The sequence below is a fragment of the Oreochromis aureus genome, linkage group 17 (genome assembly GCF_013358895.1).
Source record: "Oreochromis aureus strain Israel breed Guangdong linkage group 17, ZZ_aureus, whole genome shotgun sequence".
Classification (NCBI taxonomy): Eukaryota; Metazoa; Chordata; class Actinopteri; order Cichliformes; family Cichlidae; genus Oreochromis; species Oreochromis aureus.
Window position 1 is genome coordinate 24916717 of NC_052958.1, and position 22936 is coordinate 24939652.

The following is a 22936-nucleotide window of genomic DNA, read 5'->3' on the forward strand; positions in this document are numbered from 1 at the left end:
TTCTCAATCACAAGTAAGAATGTAGCCACTAATGATCAATGAAGTATTTTCTATCATTAATTTATTTAAATTGGTAAACATGCAAATGCTCTTATGTTTTTCATTGTTCTGCAAAAACAGGCAATGAGCAAACCAGTTATGCTCATAAATTATATTCATACAGTTGTACATTTCAGCCATTATAGCATGATACTTCTGACAGCCCTACATACAGTGGTGAAAAGTACAGTACAAGTTGACGTACTGCACTGTGTTGCTGTGGCGTATTTTCATTTCTCTGTGTGTGTTCTGACAATACTTGTATTTCTGTCAAAGACACCCACACGCATGCGCTCGTGTCGTCTTCCTCTCCACTCACTCTGCCTTTGTCTCTATGGGCCATTGTTTTGTTTTTTCTGCCTTTCAGCCAGTTACTGTTTCAGGTATTTCCTGACTTGCAAAGCTTTCAGTGCAGACACTGGACTTCAATTTAGTGGAATTCCTCTTAGCACAATACTCCCAGTATTTACTCTATACTATACTTGTTTCTTAAACATATTTGCAAAGCACTTGTTTACTGAAGTCTGACTTAGTAAAAGCCATGTGTTGTAACTACAAACTTGATGCTTGTCCATTTACTCATGTGGGTTTGCATGTTAGAATGCATGTAAAAACGTGACTGACATGTGCTGACATGTTAATGTTTCAAACAGCCACCGTCAGCAGTCACAGAGACACACAGTCACATTCCAGTTTTTTTTCCATTAGTTTTCACCTTTTGGGTTATTTGTTGTCCTGGAAGAACTTTGGGATTTTTCCACTAGACGGTAAACTGTAAACCTGTAAACCTGGTATCTAAATGAATCTCTCTCCAACTCTACCTCTGAAAGACCTTCTTTCTGGCATCCTCCTCTTATACACTGGAATGTCATCATAATAACAATCCCAGTAATCGGTCTCAGAGGTCATGTTCCATGTTCTAAAAACCATTTTAAAAAATGTAAAAAAATCATACATCTAGGGATGCACCAATCAGTTTTTTTTCAATTAGGACGCCATATGGATATCCTGGCTGTGAGTGTATATGTGATACTGAGTACTAATGTAGGGACTGGTACAAGGGATGACCAGTAGAATTCCCTTATTGCTGATCTGATACCATGGTTTTTAAAAAAGACAAGTTTTCACGGACTCTTTTGAGGACAGAATGCTTTATGTGCCAAACAGAATAAAGCCAATCTATAAAGTTACATCAGCACAATATGTGTTGCATTGTCATTGGAAATTGATACAGAAACTGTATAAATGTTTTTATGCCTCATCCTATCGATGCCTCACAAAAGAAGAAGTGGAAGGCCCAACATATCTACAGCAGTTGAATAGAATCTTAACCCATATCTTTAAGTAACAGGAAAAGTTATAGGACTTTAAAGATGCATTTGGCCCTTCAGTCGATCCATCTTCTGTTTGCCGAAATGTTATCAGAAATTATCTCAATCGAAGGGTTGCTGTCAAGAAGGTATTCTTAAGGAAGGAAAATAGAGAAAACTTGGAGGTATTCCCAACGGGAACGGGAATGTGCAAGTATATCAAAATGGTACTTTTTCTTTGATGCTGTATTTGCAATATTTCGAAGAAAAAAAACAAACAGTGAAGGTGTTAGTCGGATTATCTAGCTTTTATAATTGTTAAAACATATATTTTTTAAATACTTTTTTATTTATATAAAACTGCTTACTGTTCAATCAGACTATGGACAGCTTTCTGGTCTGGTACTGCGAAGTTTGTACCATACAGGGGCCCTTCAGTTTATTTTGGCGAGCCCCAAAACTATTTTCATGTTGCCTCACTTATAAAACAGACTTTTGCCATAAAAGACTGCAGGAAAAGTTTTTACTCTGGCTCAGAATGTCTCATTTTTAGTTGTTTGTTTTGAGTTTACTCGCTGCTGCAGAAACAGACTCAGAAAATATTCAAAGAATTTCAAGAGAGGACATTTCTGAACAGTTGCATTAACAACTTGGAAGCATCTGCATGAAACTGAATGAATAATCTAGTCCATGATTATCCTGTGACATAAAGTGGAAGAGCAGGTCTATCCTGTGAAACTAGGACTTGCAGTTGAAATCCTGCAACACTCCCCTGCACATACTCATAGTTCACATAACAAGATATTGTTCAGGTAAGAAACTGGAACCTGCCTATACTGCATTGCAGTGACTGTTGTCTACATTCCTTTTGGGTTGTAGTGTTCCCTGATGTTTTGGGGTTTTTTTTGAGCTAGTAAGTGAATTCCTTTGCACACAATTAAAGATTATTCTGTTCATAATGGTTGTTTTACTTATAGGCTAATCCAGATTCTAGACTTAGGTGTGATCCTTTGGGTTTCATATTCTTGTTAGCATGCAACAAGTGTAAGTGGTGTAATGCACAGCACCTACTGCACTGCACCTATTCACATATTTCATTGCAGTGTCATCAGTTTCTACCTAGTCTGACAACAGAAACACATTTGTGCTTTTGTGTGTCACCTTTAATAAACGCACAAACCAAAAACGAAAATGTCCTTCCATCAGCAAACAGAGAAAAGAGTCATTAGTAAAACAAATGGCTTCATTAATAAGACGGTTGGATTGGCTGGAGACATGGAACAATCACTGAGATGGATGGATTACTACTGAATACAAAGTACTGATACAGGCTGAATACATAGACTGCAGAGTTGAGTTTTGAGTTGACATAAGTGACCAAATATAGGTGCATTTGGTTTTTAATTGTGATTTAAACATGCATTTGTACTGTATTGCATTAGGATGGCAGTGAGAGGAGGAACTGCCACTATTTTCCTTTTCTCAGGACTGCAGAAACTGTTCATTTTGATTCTTTATAGTAATTCTTATATTGTAGATGGAGTTTTTTTGTTTGTTTTTCTATTTCTGAGAGTTTTCTGGGTGTTGGATGAGGCCTAAACCCTTCCTCTACATATAGGTACTCTAACCTAAAGCCTGTACAAGGAAAAAGAAACTAGTCATGGGAGTTAGTAGTAAACATCAGTTAAATTAGCTCACACTAATAAATTAGGTCTGTTAACCCTACACAGAACAGACCGGTATTAAAAGAAATACATTCTGAATGTATTCTGACAACAAGCATGGGATGACAGAGGACTAAAATAAACGGTGGAGTAATCAGGAAGTGGGAAACGGAAGAGAAACACAGCTGGGACTAATCAGGCAGGACAAGGCAAGGGAAGCAAAACTGAATACACTGACATAAGACACGGGCCTTCAAAGTAAAACAGGAAACACACCGACTTAACTTACAGACACAGACTCAGAGACACAAGCTGACATGATACAGAGGGAACATAAAGACGGGGATGACTAAACAGGAGACGTGGAACCAGGACGGGCACAGAGAAAACATGAGGACAGAGACTGAACGCAGAACAAAGAATGTCAAAACAAAACAAGCACATGACAGACACAGACATGGAGAACAGTGGAAGCTGGAACCAAAGCATAAGAACTAGAAATTCTCCAGAAACATAACAAGAATTAAACCGACACATAAGATGATATTATTCAAAACATATACCCTTATACCAGTGCTTGGCCTTCTTGGCTCTGGATAGGTCTCATGTATAATACAATGCAAAAATGCTAATTTTAGCTCTGGGTACATTTCAGTCATGTTATCTTGCATCTGGTTTAGAAGTCCAACATTTTCCCTGTAGACAGCCCATGGCTATAACATTTTTAGCCCCAGCTTGTCCAAGCATGCAGTTACCTCTGTTTGTCATTCACTGGCTTGCTAGCTCCTCCCTAATGTCAAACACTTTCTTTATCACACATACAGTGATAAGTAAATGGGTTGTGTCACAGACATCAGAACTCTCTTACTGTCACTGGTCCAGAGCCAGCAGGGAGAAAAAGTCAAAATTGCCTACTTTGACCTACTGAATAATCAGGCCCCATCTTATCTTAATGACCTTATAGCGCTGTATCACCCCATTAGAGCACTTTGCTCTTGGACTGCAGGCTTGGTTTTCCTAGAGTATTTATAAGTAGAATGGGAGACAGGCCCCTCTTCTGTGGAACCACCTCCCAGTTTGGATTTAGGAGACAGACACTAGCTCTACTTTTAAGATTAGGCTTAAAACTTTCCTTTTTGCTAAAGCATATAGTTAGGGCTGGACCAGGTGACCCTGAATCCTCCCTTAGTTATGCTGGAATAGAAGTAGGCTGCTGGGGGATTCCCATGATGCATTGAGTATTTCTTCTTCTGCCACCTTTCTCACTCACTATGTGTTAACAGACCTCTCTGCATTCAACCGTTAGTTATTATAAATCATCTGGCTCTGTACTACAAAGCAAGTACAACATACACGCCCATGGTATGTTGTCATTGTCAGGATTCACTTACCCTAACATTGTCCACAAAAAGCCTGTTATCCGCTTGTTAAGGTAAACCCAGGTTTTCCCCTACATGTTCAAATAAAAGGGATTGTGTTAGCAGAATCTAACCAATCTAAAAGGGGCATTTCATGGATCACATGACTCTTCTTGTATGAATGTGTGTGTGAATGGGTGAATGACTGGATATGTAAAGCGCTTTGGGGTCCTTAGGGACCATAAAGGCGCTATATAAATACAGGCCATTTACCATTTACCATTTCTTTAAGGCAAAATGTTTCCTCTGAGTGCCACCTACTCTAAACAGAGACTTTATCAGATGATAATAAAATAGTGAATAAAAAGCAGATCTGTAGGTAGATTGTGGTAAATTAATTAAATGGTTGAACAAGTATTCTTGGTATGTGTTCTTGTTCCAGTAGCTACAATTCCAGCAGTGTAAAAGACTTAACAGTAGACTGAAATGAAGTAGAACAATTTTCTAATCATTTCACACTAAGCAATATGATAAGTTTCATTCAGTAGACTGCATTTCATTCAGTAAGGGACAGCTTAACAATAATACAGACTCTATAATGGACTTAAAACATGACATTCAGTAAGCTGAAAGAATCTCTCTCTCTCTGTCAGTCTGTTTCCCTGTCCTGCTAATCAGTCTTTCTCAAAGTCCTTGTATCTCTGAGTCTTCTGCTATCTGTTATGCAAAGCATCGTTAGCATCATGTAGCACACCATATGGCTGAATTGTTTCTCTGTAAGAGCGACACACACATATCTGTCCCCAGGATAACGTTGGGAGACATGTATAAAAAGGCCCAACAGGGTTGCTGTGACAAGCACTCGCATAGATGTTCACTGTGAATGCTATTGCTTCCTTGCAAGTAAATAGACACATTAGAACTCGCTCCTCTGTGTGTCTCACTTCATAAGGGAATTTTTCTGACAGCTAGCAACACACTGTGTCAATAGATTTGTTTTTTATTATGGAGCAATAAGTTGCTTGCTTGAAAGGAAGCCCTGCTAAGCTACATGCTAACATTAGCAAACTTGCTTAATGAGCGGCATCCATAAACTGTACAGGTGTAACACATGGACACATGTCTGAATCAGAATCTGAATTTTCTTAAACAAAAAGAGAAATCATAACAAAAAGATACATCCTGTCTTGGAAAGGATGTATCATACAGCAAGCCATGGTTGTTATCATTTATTTATTTATTTTTTTAAATCAGTGATTTATAAAAAGGTGCTAAAGGCACCTTTCTGTGTTTGCATTATCATTTAACCTGAAAAAGAGAATACATTAACCAAATAGTGGCTACAGACATTTTGCATAAACAGCAGCAGAGATTTGAGTTGAAGGTTGACGTCACAGACACTTAGCTCAGTCTCAACAGAGACGATATGAGATAACCTTGTGAAGAGATTCCACTGAGATTACGAAAATAACTTTTTATTTTTTATGGTTAAATGTATTCTAACAGAAAGCTTAGAGAGCTGGCAGCCAGAATAAGTGTGCCTGTAAGTGTGTATATATAAGTTAGTAGGGGCATTTCCTTGTTTGTAGCTGCAGTGCAGAGGATCCCCGCCTCACACACACCTGCATCAATAAGGTGAAACCAGCTACTGAGTGATTCACAGCTTATGTTTTAATGGATCCTCATCAGTACTTAGTGACACAATAATCCATTAAAACACCATTCACCTTTATTTTATTCACTACATACATGAACTTCTCTGAGGTCTTTTCCATCTTCAACATTTTGTCCAATATATCCATTATCCCTCGTATGCACATGTCCAACTCATCTCACCTTTTCCTCTATGTTCTCTTGAAGCAGGACAGTCAGCAGTTTGCATCATTACTTCGTTGTCTGTCTTTGCCGTGATGGAAAGTGTCTGGCCATGTAAACTGTTTTACAGAAAGGAATTTGACTCAACTCTAAATCAAGGCTATTTAAATGTTTCATAGTTGCTGTCTTCATCTTTCGGCTGGTCCTTTTAGGCATTGCCACAATGGATGATTTTCCTCAATCTCACCATATTGCTAGCATCCTGTTCTGTCACATCAACTGTTTTCCATGTCCTCCTCCACTACATCCTCCTTATCAGTACCTAGTGACACAATAGTCCATTAAAACACACTCCATTATCCTTTATTTTATTCACAACATACGTGAACTTCCTCTCTTTTTCCAGCGTATCCACTATCCTTTGTCTGCACATGTTCAAACTTTGTCCCCAAACTGCACAAGCTGTCCTTCTGATGTAATCATTTCTAATCCTGTCCATCCAGGTCACTCCCAATGAAAATCTGAACAGCTCAATTGCTACTGTATCCAAACAAACTGTACATAGCAGGTCTCACTGCCATCTTGTAAACATTCCCTTTCATTCTCGATGTATTCTTCCGTCACAAATGACCGTGATATTCATTTCCACCACTCCTCCCTTGCTTGTACTCTTTTCTGCACGTCTCTTGTGGACTGTCTGTTGCTTTGGATGGTTGACCCCATGTTTACCTTACACCTGTCTTCCTGTTATTCACACATATATTGTGCTCCATACTCTCATTTCAAATCACAGTGTGGACTGCAAATCGTCCATATAGACCTGCCCATCACCACTGCAAGCAAGAATGGGCTCAGAGCCTGATACTTGATGTAATCCCAACCCACCTGTCACTCCTAGTGAACATTGGGTGGAATTTTGTCCCACTCTTCCTTCAAGCCTTCCTTGGAACTCACTAGCCTTCACCTTTGCCACCTTTCTCTTCCCCTTTCTCCTAGCTTCTGAGTACTTCTGACTGTGACTATGACTGACTACTACTACGCCGCTTTTTCTTTTCTCTTTTCCTTCCTCAATCCACAATTAGGTCTTGTTGTCCCCTTAAAGGTTTTTAACCCTCAGTTTGGATGATGCCACAGTTTTAGCTGATTATAAAATTGTGAGTCAATATCAAGTAGATAATTTGACAAGGGTTGAATGGAAATGTTCCATAAACCATTATGAAATTACAGCCATTAGTTTATATGCTGAAGCCTGTACCATTAAGTAGCCATTAAGGCTACTATACTATATTATCTTCCATTATGATTCCATTAAGAGTCTGTGAAAAATGCATAAATTAATAGCTACATTAGTGAATGCTTTTGCCTTGGACAATGCTACACAAACACATACTTCACTTCCCAACTCTGATCCATGAGTGCTCTGTTCTTCAGTGCATTAATACAGTGTAATAGAGCTCCAGTTCCATACTAGTCTGAAGGCAGAATGCAGGCATAACGGCAGAGGCATTAACCCCAACAATAGCATACCTATACTGGGAGACACAATAAACAGCAGCCAAATATTCGTCCCTGTTCGTCCACTAAGTGAATGATGTATCACTGGGAATTGGGGATACTGAACATTTGGGGGAGCATAAATACACATTTAAGGCATCTCCATCCCTCCTCATCTCTCTTGTGGTATGATTTGGTTTGCAAAGGCAAGCAACAGTGGAAAGAATTGGTGAGCTCAATTTTATTTCCTCCCCCCCCCTTAGGAATCAGGATCCCTTCACACAAGGCGTCTGACCTGATTTAATAAGAATGGAGAGAAATCTGAGAGGTTTTCTTTTCTCTCTGTGTTGGCAACAGTACAGCTGACAACAGGAAGGACTAAGAAAAGCAGAAAGAGAAGGGGGTTCTGGTTGATGATTATTGGTGACAGGTTTTGGAGTCTGATGTGCCAATTGTAATCTGGATAGAGATGACTCATATAGTCTCGAGAGCTACTAACAACAACCTCAGTCACCTAATTATAGGAGAATTATACGGGTCACATCAGGTACAGCGAGATACCATCTGGTATGGATTAAGACTGGAATACTATGTTAGAGGACAGTGAAAGACACTGAAAATAAGCAGAAAGAAGAGCCGTTTTTCTTCAATATTTCCAAAAAGGCATCCGGAAAAGTTTGAATCAGATATGGCCATTTCAACTGGCACTTCATGGGTTTGTTTTGCTAGTCAAGCACGGCCCATTTTACACAATGTTTTCTGAAATGGTTGAACTGTTTCACCAGTTAAGATGTTTTTAATTTGGCTTGTAGTAGTGAAGCAGGGATAAATGTGTCTGCAGTTTATCGATCAAGTGTCATTAGTGTTAGAATTCAACCTTTTCCTTGACTTTTTGTAAGCCGTCATCATTCTTCTTACTTATTTTAACATTTTCTTTCAAGACCAGTGGACACTAAAGTGGGTCTTGAAAAATGGAAAATTCATGATAATTTAGCTAAACATTCTAACCCCATATTCACAGCTATTGCAGAGAGTTATTCATTATTTATAGGTTCTCTACCAGTAATGTAGTTTTACATATTGACCTACTTCTAATGCTGTTAATTTTTTTCCTGCTCCAGAAAGGCAAGTCATGATTTTAAATCTTTTTAGTTTAATAAAATAAAGTCAAAACATTAGCCTGTTTTCTGTATGTACGTTAACCGTAAAACTATGTGTTTATGAACACATATATATATATCTTTTTATATATAGATATAAAAAGACATATATTCTATTTCAGTAGAGTCAATTCATTACTATGTTTAAGAAACCAGCTTGAGATGACCTAAGCTTTATAGCATTGCACAATATCCTGTTGGAAGCAGCCTTCAGAAGATAAGTACACTGAGGACATGCAAAATAACTGCATTACTTTTTCTTTTCTTTTTTCTTTTTTTTTAACGAGCAGTTTCCTTCAGATGCTATATTGATTTATCTGGACTTTCACACAAAAACAAAAAATAGTTTATAAAATGCAGGAGAGGGAAAGGCGATCTTTAACTTTAAAGATCTTTAAAACACCGGGTTATGGGTCCATATGGGTTTTACAGTATTTTGTTTCACACTGACAAATTGTGGCTCTCTTATCTCATTTCCTTTGGTCTTCACATTTGGTCTTCACGCTGCTGTAGACTAATTTTTGTATTTTTGGTATTGCAAAATAACTCTGGCCCATTCACACTAAATCCAGCTCTACAGCTTTCCCCTTGGTCTAAACTTCCTGGTTGGCATTTCAGTCTCTTTGTTAGTCTGTCTGTAATCTGACCACCATCCATTCACAGCTTCAGTGTTCAGTTTTCACCACCCATCCCCAACAATAATATGTGCTTTTCTACACTTCAAAAGCATTGTATTAAAAACGCGGCCTTTCTTCTGTATTGTTGCAGGCCAGGCCGAGGCTGTGCTGGAAGAGTTCAGCCCGTACTACAGGAAACAGTTCTCTGTGGCTCAGTTCTCTCAGGTAGAAGATGATGTGGAACAGCACAAACAGAAGATCACACAGCTGCTCAAACAGAGGGTATGTCTTTTAAAATGTACCGGAGAAATGTAACAGCTAAGATCCATGATACAAGTGCTTCGTACAAACCCTATCTTAGCAACTTTTCACCCAATCTGAATCAATAATAAGCACACAGGGGTTTTCCCTGTGTGTTCACATGAAAGGGGTGGTGCTTGCAGCATCTGGCCAATCACAAACACAAATACCGGGAAGTGTAGGCGGCTGGGAACAGAGCAGCTGATTTTACAAAAGAAGATAACCCTATACTGCAGGGGAAAAATGAAGATGTTAAACACACAATAGAGACTGAAGTAACACTGCAATGTGTGTGAGAGGTAAAAGCACTCTTTCTATAGAGCACTAAACGTGTGTGCTTTAAGCACTTCTGTCAGTAAGACTGGAAAAGAGGATTGTCAAGGTAAATCTATATTTCAACACCTACTAATGAACAGAGAATGCAATAAACAAAACAATACCTAACCTCTAAACAATTTAATAATTGAAGAATAGCTGCATTTTGGAAAAATTATACTAAAATAAGGAAGATATAAAAAAGAGCATTCACTGTGAAAGATTGAACTGATCACATCCTGCATTTTAAAATTGACCTGACAGCTGGCTACAACAAAGTCAGAAGCACATTTTAATGAATTATTTTAAAAGTAGAAACAGTTAAAGTTCATCATGCAGTCCACAATAGCCTGGAAGCTCAACTCTGATATGTTCTGATATGAGTTTATAATCAACTCAAAGACGAACAAGTACAGATTTTCATGCACATGTGTTCGTGTTCACCAGGCAGCTCCAGAGGAGGGTGAAGTGCTATATGAGGAAAGTGTCTTTTACTTTGATGACACCAGGAAGTGGCGGGAGAGGTATGTGGTGGTGAGAGCCAACTACTGCCTGGAGTGTCACGAAAGACTTGAGGTGAGTCTGTGAAAGTGATGTCGGCAAATCAAAGGCATCTACATAAGGGGCCCCTCTTATTCATTCTGTGTCTTCTTTCTTCAGACCTTTGTTAAAGGAGTTCCTCCATTCCACAAGCTCCTGCCTACAGGGGGCAAGGTTCTGACGGCAGAAGAGGCGTACATGGCCGTTGTGGATAAATGCTTTCCTGATGAAAGCTGTGAGTAAAACACCTAATTTTTTTTTTACGTCCCATGCCAAAATGAAATTGGGATTTTCACTAGAGATGATCTGTTCTAAAGATCATCCAGTATTTTTTATTTTTTTTATTTTACCAGTAGTACAATGGTCCACAACATGAACGAGAATTCTTGCACATAGATTAGGCTGAACTCGTGCGATCGTATGGATAGCTTGCTTTTATCGTCTCTTTTTTAAGCATTTATGTCCATTTGCCTGTCCTTCATCTGCCATGCTAAGTGTGATAGGTTGCGACGTCCATCATGTTTTTATTTTCAACAGTTTATGTTCTCCTTTAAAGCCAAAAAGCCTAGCCTTGTCCGTTTTTGCAGGACCCATACACTACCCCGTTCCCCCCGTCCTCTAAATGCATATGTTCAAATTTTAAAAATTGTAAACTGAATTAGAGGTTTGTTTTCATGCAAATTTCTTCAGGAGGGTTTACTTAGATTAACATATGGTTTACGAGTTATTAGATTCACTTACACTATTATGACATCGCCTTATGGTACTGGGTTCTTAATAAAGCTTTGCAAATTTCCTCTGTCACACAACAAAGCAATCATCAGACTTGATCCTATAAGTAATTTTAGAAGATATTGAATTTCAGTAGAGAACATTTTCAATTTAATATTGTCTAAACTATATGTAGGCATTGCACGATACGTTTATATGTGCTATAAAGGGGACTATGGTCGTGTCTGTCTCCTGTCTCCAAATCTCTTCTTCTAGATTAACTCCCAATAACTGGCAGTTCAAAATAACCCTTACCTTAAACTGCCATTAGCATTAGCTACTCTCTCTTTAAAGCCACCTGGTTAGGAGAATTTTTATTAAAAATCTTTGACAAATTTGGAAAAACCAAATGGAGAATATTAAATAGTACCCTTTCTTCCACTGTTAATATTAATGTTAATATTATAGCAATTAGTTGGTATATTTAAAAAGCCAGCTGAATGATGAAAATTTATATTATGCTTTATATTTTAGTAAGAATAATATGTAACTGTGTGATGGGTTAATTTTCCACATTGCTCTGCTCACAGCCAATGCTTTTATCTCCCTTTCGCTGTCATTTCTGTAATAAAACCATAGTTTTTGCTTGTGATGACATCATAGGTTTTATCTTAGACCTTTCTTTAACTGGAAAAAGTCAGTTGCTTTTGGTTTAATAGTAGAACAGCCTCTAACATCATCCTACGTATGAAAAGCTCAAATTTTCAAACTCCTAACAGTTAGAGTTGGGAGAAAAAAGGTTACATAAACCATCAAGCCTCTTAAGAAGCACAGGTAAAGAGGAAATCATTAGAATTTAAATGTCCAAACGAAAATGGTTATTTTATAAATTATTATTTTTATAATAATAATGATCAACAAGAATCGTAGCGTATATATGATCGTATGTACCGTAGCTCCTCAGGCCAATCTGAACTACTTGTACCCACAATGTCTCACACACAGTGATTATAAAATCTATATGCTTTTCAAAAAGGATTCATTATAAATCCCAATATTTTTTATTTTCCTATATATTATATTCATTTCATTGTCCCCCTGTGGATGTGATGTTCTCTGTTTGCATGTGTTTCATTTGTATTTTTCAATGGATGTTGCCTGTACACTACTTCACCATCAACAACATATTTCTGGAGTCACGCTTTTCTGTCTGGTAATCCATTGGATGAATCTGGGTTTGGAGGGTGCCCAACTTTGTGGAAGGGGAGATGGCCGTTTCCTGTTCCAATATAACTATTTTCCAGTGTACAAAACAAGGTCCATAAAGAACTTTAACACTTGTGGGGTGAATCGAAACGGAGACCTAGAGCTTCTTGTCCAACATCAGTGTCTGATCTCACAAATGTGCCGCTAGAAGAATCATCAAAAATTAAATAAACACCCTCCTAAACTTTGTGGAAGGCGCTTCCCAGAAGAGTTGAAGCTGTTATAGCTGCAAAGGGTGTGTCGACATCACATTAAACCCTCTGGATTAACAATGGTTTGTTTCTCATATTCATATGTATGAGAAGGCAAACAGGTAAATGCGTTTGGCAATATTGTCTGTAGACATATAGGGAATGATAAGAAGATTCTAAATATCACATTACTTTGAAGAAGAGATCAAAGGTTCAGTGTTTAAGACGGTCAAACCTTCATAAAATGTTTGTCTTTAAAATTATGCTTAAAATGATACTGCCTTTGTTTGCAATGGCAACATCTAAGATATGATAAATATCATATTAAAGATTGCTTTCTAATATCGTTCACATTTGATCTCACTTTTACATTTCATATCTGCCTTTCTTTCAACTTGAAAATGCATGGTGTTAAGGAAAGTATTGTCAAGAGAAATAGAAACAGCTGCTTAGTTAGAAATATACTGCAGTATCATACTGTTTACAGTAATAAGCCCAAGTTATTCATCTCCAAGTCAATACCTATTATCCATTACCTTCTCCTACATCATGTTTCTATAATCAAAGTAATCTTGTCTAGCCTGCCACCATTATCTAATTTTTAGTGCACTACAGAGTTAAAGAATAAATGGTTCTGGCCATTTGACAGCTGCTCACTAGCAGCACATGTAGACTTTCATCTACTGTTTTCTGCTTCAGGTGCAAAAGAGGACTTTGCTCCACCTATGTCTGGGATGCCGGGAGAGTTTCCAGTCTACCTGCGTCTGCCCTACAGAAGGGACTCCTATTTCTGCTTCAAGCAACAGGCCACACAGGCTACCTTTATTTCCATCCTATCAGACTGCATCAGACACCAGAACCAAGGTAAGATGCTACAGAAAAGGATGTCTTTACCTCCTCAGGCACACAGTTCCTCCTCTTACTAACAGTGTAAGTAGTTAATGTTCATAACACTGAACAACCCTTTATGAAGACTTTCAGAGATCAGTAAAGTTCCTGTTTCAACAAGACTGAAGTGTTAATTAGTTATTTTAAATGTTAACTTGGCCAGTACACATGTTAACATTATCCATTAAACTAGCAGTTCCCTGATAGTCACATGAGCCATCTGTTAACATTAACCCAGTAGCTTGTGGACTGCAGTCAGAGAAAAGATGAATAATAATGGCAGGCTGAATGGGTTGTGGATGGACTATTGAGCGGTGACAGAGTGGCCACAGTATACCCGCCACAATGGTCACTTCGCTCGGCCCCACAACCTCGTCTCACGGTTGCTTGTATTTACACCTGCTGTTAAGCTGCAGGAAGCCGCTGCATTCACACCTATGGGTAATTTAGAGTTTCCAATTAACCTATCCCCACTAACTGCATGTCTTTGGACTGTGGAAGGAAGCCGGAGTACCCAGAGATAACCCACGCAAGATCATTAAAATGGTGGTAAAAACCAACATGATCATACACTCGTGTCTTCTACCCAGCTGTGGCAGCCATGGCGCAATGCGCCGGATTACAAAAAATGAAAGGTCCATGACTGGCCGTTGTGCCACAAAGACTGTGTCGCGTGACGATTTTGACGTCTGAGCATCAAGATGAAAGATAAATATCTGCTGTGTGGGATCAGTGAAGTACTGTTAAAATCAGCTGATGAATAAATGATAAAGATAACACAAGACTGGGTGTCTCAAAACTCTCTGCACGTTTGACTTTTTTCTCTTCCCTCTGTCAGACTTCCTGAAGAAAAAGACTTGTGAAGTTCAGGCCTTCCTTAAAGCTATTCAGCTCTACAGACAGGACAAAGGCAAATACGAAGCCTGGGACATGCTGATAGGAAGTGATGCAAGGGTATGTCTCTTTTCTTTATTTTCTTAGCAACAGTTATTTCTTCCAACATAGTAATACTGAGGGTGAATATTTACTTAAGTATAAATAGTGAAATGGGTACATAATTAATACATGTAAATACATTTACAAAATGAAAATTAAATGGATAAAGGATAGTAGAGGAAAGCTACGATAACTAGGTTGACTTATTAGCTGTGTAACGCACCCCTGGGCATGTACATGTGTATAGTGACAATAAAAGGCATCCTGTCTATTCTACCTTATAGATGTAGTTCAAACGGGCTTCTTAAAAAACACACACATTGGCTAATGTTAGGAATCTCATTGACCACATGCAAAATTCCTCTGAAGAATCAATAGTTTTAAGCCTTGAAACTTAAAAGGGCTTTGATTCAGTTTTTTTGGGAATACTGTTTTGGCTTTGATGTCTGTATAATCAGAGGTGTGAAATCATTCGATCAGTCTCCTATTACTCCAATTAAAATAAATGGCAATTTGTCTCACCATATAAAGCTTGAAAGAGGCTGCCGGCAATGATGGCTCCTTATCCCCGTACTTTTCCCATTAAATATTAAGCCACTAGCACAGGCTATTAGAGAAGAAAGAGATATAATAATTGGGGGCAGAGAACATAAACTATGCCTTTACCCACATGACATTTTGGTAACAGTCTCCAATCCTAATGCGAGTCTTCCTCTTAGCATTATAGAAGGAATTTGTCCTCTGCTTTAACAACAAACTAAACATGCATAAAACACAAACACTTACTGGAGCCACTGGAGTATATTCAAGAACAGTGTAAATTTAAATGTTGTCAAACAGCATTCTACACATGAAGACATCGGGCTATCAGGCCTTGATACAGTTTATATATACTTTATCTTCATCAAATTAAAGTACCAATTGGGTAAATGATGACCAAAGGAAAATAAATAAATATATTAAGCTAATTAAAATGTCCACACTCCCATGCATTAGTATCCCTCAGATTATAATGGAGGCTTTGCTCTTTGTTTACCCGTTGCCACGGAGCAACGTGTGGTATTGGAGCTCAATTCATGATGCTTCCTGTCTCTACTCATGTATGTGTTGAACTCTGTTTGAATATACTCAGAGTTGATTGAAGTAACTAGCTAATATTCTCAGAGTTAATCAACTCAGAGTTAATTTCTAAACTCAGGGTTTGTTGGACATTTTTCCTGGCATAGGTTCGAGAAACATTCCAGAGAACACTCTTTATGTATATATATTGATATATAAATGGTATGTTTTTGTTATGAAATAGAAGAGATGAACAGACACTATTTTTTTTTTTTTCTTTTTTCTTTTAGTTTTTTAAAAAATATTGAAAAATATTGAAATCCTGTCTTACTAGTAAAACCTGGGGGTTTATAAAAGTTTATTCTGGCCTCGTTTTGGATGATGATGAGACAAACCTGAGATATGTATATGTATATAGTGCTGCAGAACTGTACCCCCCCCCCCAACATGTTTACACTGAGTAGGAGATGCTCTGTATCTCATTGTACAGCTGTATAATGACAATAAAGGCATTCTATTCTATTCTATTCTATATTTTCTATGTCTGTTAACTCTAGGTGATGGCCAATATGGTGATGGAGCAGCTGCTGCCGTCTCTGGAGAAAGACATGCTGCCTGGCCTCAAAGCCAAAAAGACGGAGAAGAAGAGAGTTTGGTTTGCTGTGAGTCATTTATGTTTGCAACTGATGCAGTTTCTAAGAAATATATGATTTCATTTCCCAGCTGTTGAAAGGAAAAATGAATGTAAGTCTGTTTTTCAGGGTTATATCTGAAAAAGTCGTGCACTAATACATTATTCATGAAGTCTCCAGGCTCTTTTCTGCACTCTTGGAAATCATTTTGAAAGCAGCAAACATTTTTCTTTTTTAAGAAAGAGCTGAAATTCATTTAAAAAAGAAAAAACAACAAAAAAACCCCCATCTTTTTCATGAATTTGCTACCTTCTCTCAGATGGTGGAGGCAGTATATATCCTGGTCCAGGAGCACATGTTTGAGGGACTATCAGCACTGAAGGAGGAATGTCGGGTGTCTGTTCGGCAGCAAGAGGTGCTGATTCACTCCGACATGGACCAGATCCTCAACTCAAGAAGGCAGCTCGAGGAAAAAATCCGAGGTATTCTCATCTATCTGATAGCCTTGTTACTTAGAACATTCAGAAACAGAATGATGTGTTGCATTCCTCTCCATGTAATGATCTAATGAAGTGCAGCTTTGTATAGGGAATACGGAGTGACGGAATTGGGCTGTTTTCTCAAATGTTTTTTTTTTTTGCTCCAGCCAAAGTGTCAGAGCCAGCTGAGAAGCTGTGTTCCGAATCTGTCCAGCCATACCTAGGCTCAGTCCTGGAGGAGCTGATGGAGCCAATCAGCGCTGGGTTCCAGGAAGGACGGCAACTAAGTGAAAACATGATGGACCAAGTGTATCAGGACATCAAGCAGGGATGTAATAACGAACAGCTGAAACGGGTTGGTTGGAATTTCATTTGTTTTTTTCAGATATTAGGATCAAACCTGTTACACTCCAGAGGAAAATTACTTTTGGTTGGGCTGATTCATCTCATTTTAAACCTTCAGCTTTATAACATTCACAGGCAAGTGGTAACTAAGGTTAGGAGTAGAGTTTTGCTTTAATACAGGGAATTTTTTCAGAAACTAGATGTTTCCTCAAGCCCAAATTTACCTCTACATAAGTTGTTGGTGACCTATTAGATATTAAGCTGGATACACGCTGGACAGGTCACCAGTCTGTTGCATGGCTGACACAAAGTGACCATTTGCACTCACTTTCATACCTTGTGAGTGCAAACAGACAAACCTTGTCTATTAATCTCATTAATTCCCACTCTGTCTTCTTCTCTCTTCGTTTCTCAGTCTCTCGACGCCATGGCAAAACCGAACCTGCTGAACTGCTATGAGAAGATCGGCTCCCTGCAGGTTAAACTGCAGCACTTGCAGGCGAGGTTTGGATTCTCTGACACCACAGGAGTGATGCACAGTGCTCAGATCGATTTGCAGCAGGTACAGCTTCATGCTCTCATTCACATGGCGATTTATTTGAATTCCCTTTCCTCCTTCAGAGAGGGTATTTCTACTGAGATGGACTGAGTGTAAGGATTTCATAACTCGTTTGTGAATCAACATTTTACGATGGACTGGTGATAGTTTATTTACTTAGTGTAGTTTATGATTGCTGCTGGTTTGTAATATGAGCTTCACTTTTCTTATTAGAAAAAAACAGTGTTGATTTTGTCAAATCAACTGGATAATTAGCTAAATGTGAGTTCACTCCTGTTGAGTGGCAGTAAACAAAGTAGAAACAAAAAACAGAAATGTTGTTTCTTAAATTGCTTTAACTTTGCTACTTACCCTTGATTAAACCAGATTGATGGCAGGAAACTAGCTCCAGAAAATTTGGATTAAGTTTTTATAGTGTACAATGATAGCAAAAAGAAAATCATAACATATTGTGAGTGTTAAGTCCAATTTAATTCTCTGCTTCTTCATTTTAGCTGATTGAGAATGCAGCCTTTACCTTCGAGCAGCTGCTCTACAAAGCCATCCAGGACAACCCAGGCAACGCCAGCTCTGCCACTGAGAAGGTCAAACACATAGTGCTCAAGGTCAGTTTGTCATCTAAAACAAAAATTCCCAAGTTTCCAGTTAAGACATGAGAAAATTGTCATCATGTGCAGGTCAAGTTCACATCTGCCCCCTAGAATGGAATTTTCACTTGTATACAGAGATGTCATCAGAACTGTAGGCGTAATGCTCGTAAGAGATAACAATCAGAATAGGTCCTTTTTATCTAAAACTAATAAACTCACCTCCAGATGCACTGACTGGTTCATCATCTTCTTGCAGCAATACGACTACGACAGCAGCACGGTGAGGAAGAGAATCTTCCAGGAAGCTCTGGTTTCCATCACTCTGCCCTTCATCAAGAAGAGCCTGGTGGCTACCTACAAACCTGTGAGGGCTCTCTGTCTTTCACACGTGTGCACACACACACACACACACGCACACACACACACACACACACACACACACACACACACACACACACACACACACACACACACACACACACACACACACACACACACACACCCACCATGTACCAACCACTGTAGGAGGATTGAACCATATTCTCTGGCAGTTCAGGTCACCAACTGAAAGCATAATGTCTTTCTATGGACATTAAATTCCAGCACATCTGTTCCTACCATAACTCTACAATTAATAGTAGTTGCTTTATCAACCCTAGCTTATTTTAACCCTAACCATAGCCCTAACCCCGGGGACATCTAATTGACATAATGCTTACCCTAACCCTAACAATCAAAAATTAATGCCTAACTCTAATCCTTAGGCTAAACCTAACCATAACTTAATTGTAACCCCGACACTAAAACCACATTTTGAGTCTCAAAAATGCCTTCAAACCCATGGGGACGGGAATTTTGTCCCCATAAGGGCTGTTGGTCCATACAAGTATAGTAAACTTCCAATTTTGGAGGTGGTCAGTTTGTGATATTACTCATTACTCTGACCTAAATTTACTGCTCTTATATTGAGGTTTGTGTCCCATTGGCAGGTGGGACATACATTGGCTTAACAGTTAGCATATGAGTGAGCAGCATTAGCAATTTATAGTGAATACCCTGTATAGTTTATGTGTCTTTCAAATAAAATTTTCAAGGTAATATATCACGTTCTCTTGTATTTTGATTAAGTGAAAATTTAAGATTGGGTGGGCCCCTATGGGATTTTATATTTGTGTACACTATATACTTTATATATTGGAATAACACACACATCCCTCAACAAAGCTTGACACTTCTGTCTTTGTCCCTCTATACAGGAGCTTCAGGGTCTTGAACAGACCATCTATAGTGACCATTCAAGCTTCATTCATGTTGACAATGTTTATGAAAACATCCTTCTGCAAATTCTGGACAAGGAAGTCACCAAAGGTACAAAAAGACTAATAATGGCAACTTAGCAACACACAGCCTTTCCCCAGACACAGGTGAAGAGTTACCTCTAATCTATCCTCCTGTTTGTTCTGTCATTCTGCAGTGGTGAAGGAGGCAGCCAACCTAAAGAAGTACAACTTGTTCACAGACAAGCGAGACCTGGCCAGTCAGTCTAGCCTCTCTTCCTTGCCAGCATCTACTCCTGGCAGCCCAGCCATGACACTGGCTTCCCTCAATAAAACTTCTTTAGAGCCCCAGCCTTTATCTCCACTTGCTTCTAATGATGTCTTCGCCAGCTCCCAGAAGCAAGAACAGCAGGAGGAAGGGAAAGACCAGCTTCAGAGTGAGGCCTTAAAGGACATGATAGTGGGTGAGACACCTCTGGGGAAGGTTGAAACAGGGGTTGGTACTAGTTCCTCTGGCACTGAGGAATCTGAACTACCAGCACTTAAAGCAGAAGATGTCATCCAAACTGCTGTGGAAGAAGCAGGCAGCAATAGTAACCTCAACAGCCCTGATTTAATAGAGAACGTGCCAGAGAGCTGCACAAATGATACAGCAGCAGCAGTTCCAGCGATTGTGATGCATGAAGATGTGATTTCTGTCAAAACAGAAGAAACTAAGACAGCTGCTGAGCCTGAAACGAACAGCGCAGATGCTCCACAAGAAGCAGAACCTCCCACTGCTGTAGAAAGTATAACAACAACAGAAGCACCAAAACAGGCAGAATCTCTCAATGCTGCTAACCTTTCAGCAGAAGGAACTGAATCCTTGCCTGCCAATACTGAAGCAAAGACACAGTGTGAGAGCGCAGAAATCATGGTCGAGGCTCCACCTAGTGGTGAAGCACTAGGAGGAATAGGCCTCAGTGAGAACGTGGGGGATGCAGAACCAGTTGCTTTCTCAGAGACGAGCTCTCTGGCTGTGTCAGTGGGAAGCGAGTCTCATCCCTCAGATGTTGAGTCCACAGATGACGTGTCAACAACCTCAGACATTTTAGAGGTTGAAGCTAACATCAGGAAGTCACCAGTGGGTTCAGGAGATGCTACTGAGGACATAACAGCAAGTGACAAGGTGCCAATGCCAGTCCAGACAGAGGTGAAGAGTGGCACTGTCATTGAAACTGGAGCCATTACAGAGGTGGAAGCAGAGGAGGTGGAGAACATGACAGCATCTCCGTCTAGTGAACCCGTTCAAGAGGAGACACCTTCCAGTCCTGCCCAAGCACGGCCTCTGGACTGCGTCAAGGAGATCCGTGACCTGGTGGTGGAGGTGATTGAGGTGGAAGAACCTGTGCAGCATTACCCCAGCGGGATCTCCAAGGAAGATTAAATATTCCAGTAATTGTCACTTCTATATAGAACAGCTTCCACTTCTGATACCAGTCTGTATTGCATTAGATTTAAAGGCAAAGCAGCAACATGTGACAGATGGGAAGCATCCTCAACTTCTTTCTATAAATATGCATGATAGCATGGTAAATTATTTATATGAATACATTAGTCTTGATTTCAGCTGCAAAGTGGCTAAACCAAAATGTCTTTTCCACTCAGTGACTTGGACAGGGCTTTTTTTAACGCTACAACTCTTAAATTATTTTAAAAAAAAAGAATTTACAACAATTTTATAACTGAAGAAATTTCTGTAAATTAATCTCATATGAAGGAAGGATACGTTTGGGATGCTGGGTTTTTCTCTTCGAGAGTTTGGTGTTCACATGAGCGTTATGTTTGATAAGGTTATAAGGGCCATAAATAACACATTTCCTTATTTCTGCTCTTCTTTCCAAGAAGAAAATGGATGAAGTGTTTGGGTGCAACTGATTGAATTCAAACATACATTTGCAGAATACAGGTTCAGTGCTAATGGTGTTACTTTCTGTTTTTATTAAACCTTAGCAGCTTGTCATTTATACCAAAGATAAACACCTCATGTAGCATGTTTTTTGGAAGTGATGTGACTGCAGGGAAGATTTTCCTGTCTACTGAAAGTGTGACTTGGCCAGATGTTGTTTCTGAGGGACGATGCTCCACTTAGAAAAGTTGTATTTAAGGTGTCCGCAAGTATGTGAGGGTCCCCTTACATCAGAGTGATGTAACTGGCTCCTCAAAGTATGAGCACTGGGGGTGGGTGGATCGTTCCACATGTCGATAGTATCGATACCAATGCTTGTATTGGCATCAGGTCAATACTAGCACGATAGGATCAGTACTGTTGTGTTCAGTATGTAGCCCACTCATTTGTTTTAATTTTGTTTTTGGGGGGGAGACGAAAAATATGCACTGTGAAAAATGTCTGAACCTTTTTGTGTTGATTGTCACATCTATTTTATTTATATCCTGAAGCACATTTAAACAATAGAAGTTGACTCAAAGTACTTTACGTACGTTTAAGGTCTCAAGAAAAAAACAAAACAAGGTTTCAAAATACATAAAAAACTGAAAGGTGTGTTTTGTTGTGTTAACTAATTATTGTGGGAAGCAAAAATCACACTGATCTCCCCGACATAAGCTTAAAATACTGGCCCTGTATTTATTTGGTATTTTCAAGTTTCAGGCTGTTTGGAAATCACTATAACAGATAATTTAACATACACGTACAATAATGACAATATTTCTCCTTATTGTGATTTTTTTTTTTTTTTTTTTAACATCCATCTAAATAATACTACTATGGATCAGCCTAAAGTGCCTCTGTAGTACATCCACGTTGCCTTAGATTTCACCAGATATACAACTGGATGCAGTTGCTATAGAGACTGGTCTGTATATCCATCTATTCATTCATTTACTTCCTCTTATCAGGGGATATGGGGAGGTGTGTGTGCGTGTGTGTGCGTGTGTGTGTGTGCGTGCGTGCGTGCGTGTGTTCCTAACAGTGCCTGTTTATAGCATATTGACCGCAAACTGTCTGTAAACCGGCTGAATATTTCTCAGTAGAAGAAGCCTGTAAATACATTTAATAAACAAACTTGCCCTGCAAACTTTTTGTGTGAAACCTTTGTGTTTTGGAAACAATTCATAAATACTTTTATCAGCCAGTAAATCAAATGCAGCAGGATGATTTAATCATTTATTATCCACAGCATTTTTAACCAACCACAGGAACAATTTGACTACAATATTATTTTCTTATTTGATATATTGTCATATTTCAGCAGTACTCCAGGTGCATCAAGGACAAGCAAATTAAGAAAACAACAATATATTATTTTTCAAATGTTCATATGTAAAACAGATTGTTCACAATAAAACAATAAAAGGCAGTTAACAACAGCATAACATTAATATAAGTAAG

General features: G+C 38.8%; 1 protein-coding gene across 2 annotated transcripts in view; it reads left to right on the forward strand.

Moving 5' to 3' along the window:
• Positions 1 to 22622, forward strand: part of niban1a (niban apoptosis regulator 1a) — a 29176-nt gene extending 6554 nt beyond the window's left edge. For both annotated transcript variants that reach the window (XM_039601610.1, XM_031740521.2), the window contains 13 exons: positions 9609 to 9739; positions 10520 to 10648; positions 10733 to 10847; positions 13480 to 13644; positions 14507 to 14622; positions 16221 to 16325; positions 16615 to 16777; positions 16942 to 17129; positions 17535 to 17681; positions 18173 to 18283; positions 18525 to 18632; positions 19525 to 19636; positions 19743 to 22622. In XM_039601610.1, the coding sequence (XP_039457544.1) occupies positions 9609 to 9739; positions 10520 to 10648; positions 10733 to 10847; positions 13480 to 13644; positions 14507 to 14622; positions 16221 to 16325; positions 16615 to 16777; positions 16942 to 17129; positions 17535 to 17681; positions 18173 to 18283; positions 18525 to 18632; positions 19525 to 19636; positions 19743 to 20971 (2819 nt within the window). In that variant the 3' untranslated portion in view covers positions 20972 to 22622. The remainder of the gene's footprint in view (positions 1 to 9608; positions 9740 to 10519; positions 10649 to 10732; positions 10848 to 13479; positions 13645 to 14506; positions 14623 to 16220; positions 16326 to 16614; positions 16778 to 16941; positions 17130 to 17534; positions 17682 to 18172; positions 18284 to 18524; positions 18633 to 19524; positions 19637 to 19742) is intronic.
• The last annotated feature ends 314 nt before the right edge of the window (positions 22623 to 22936 follow it).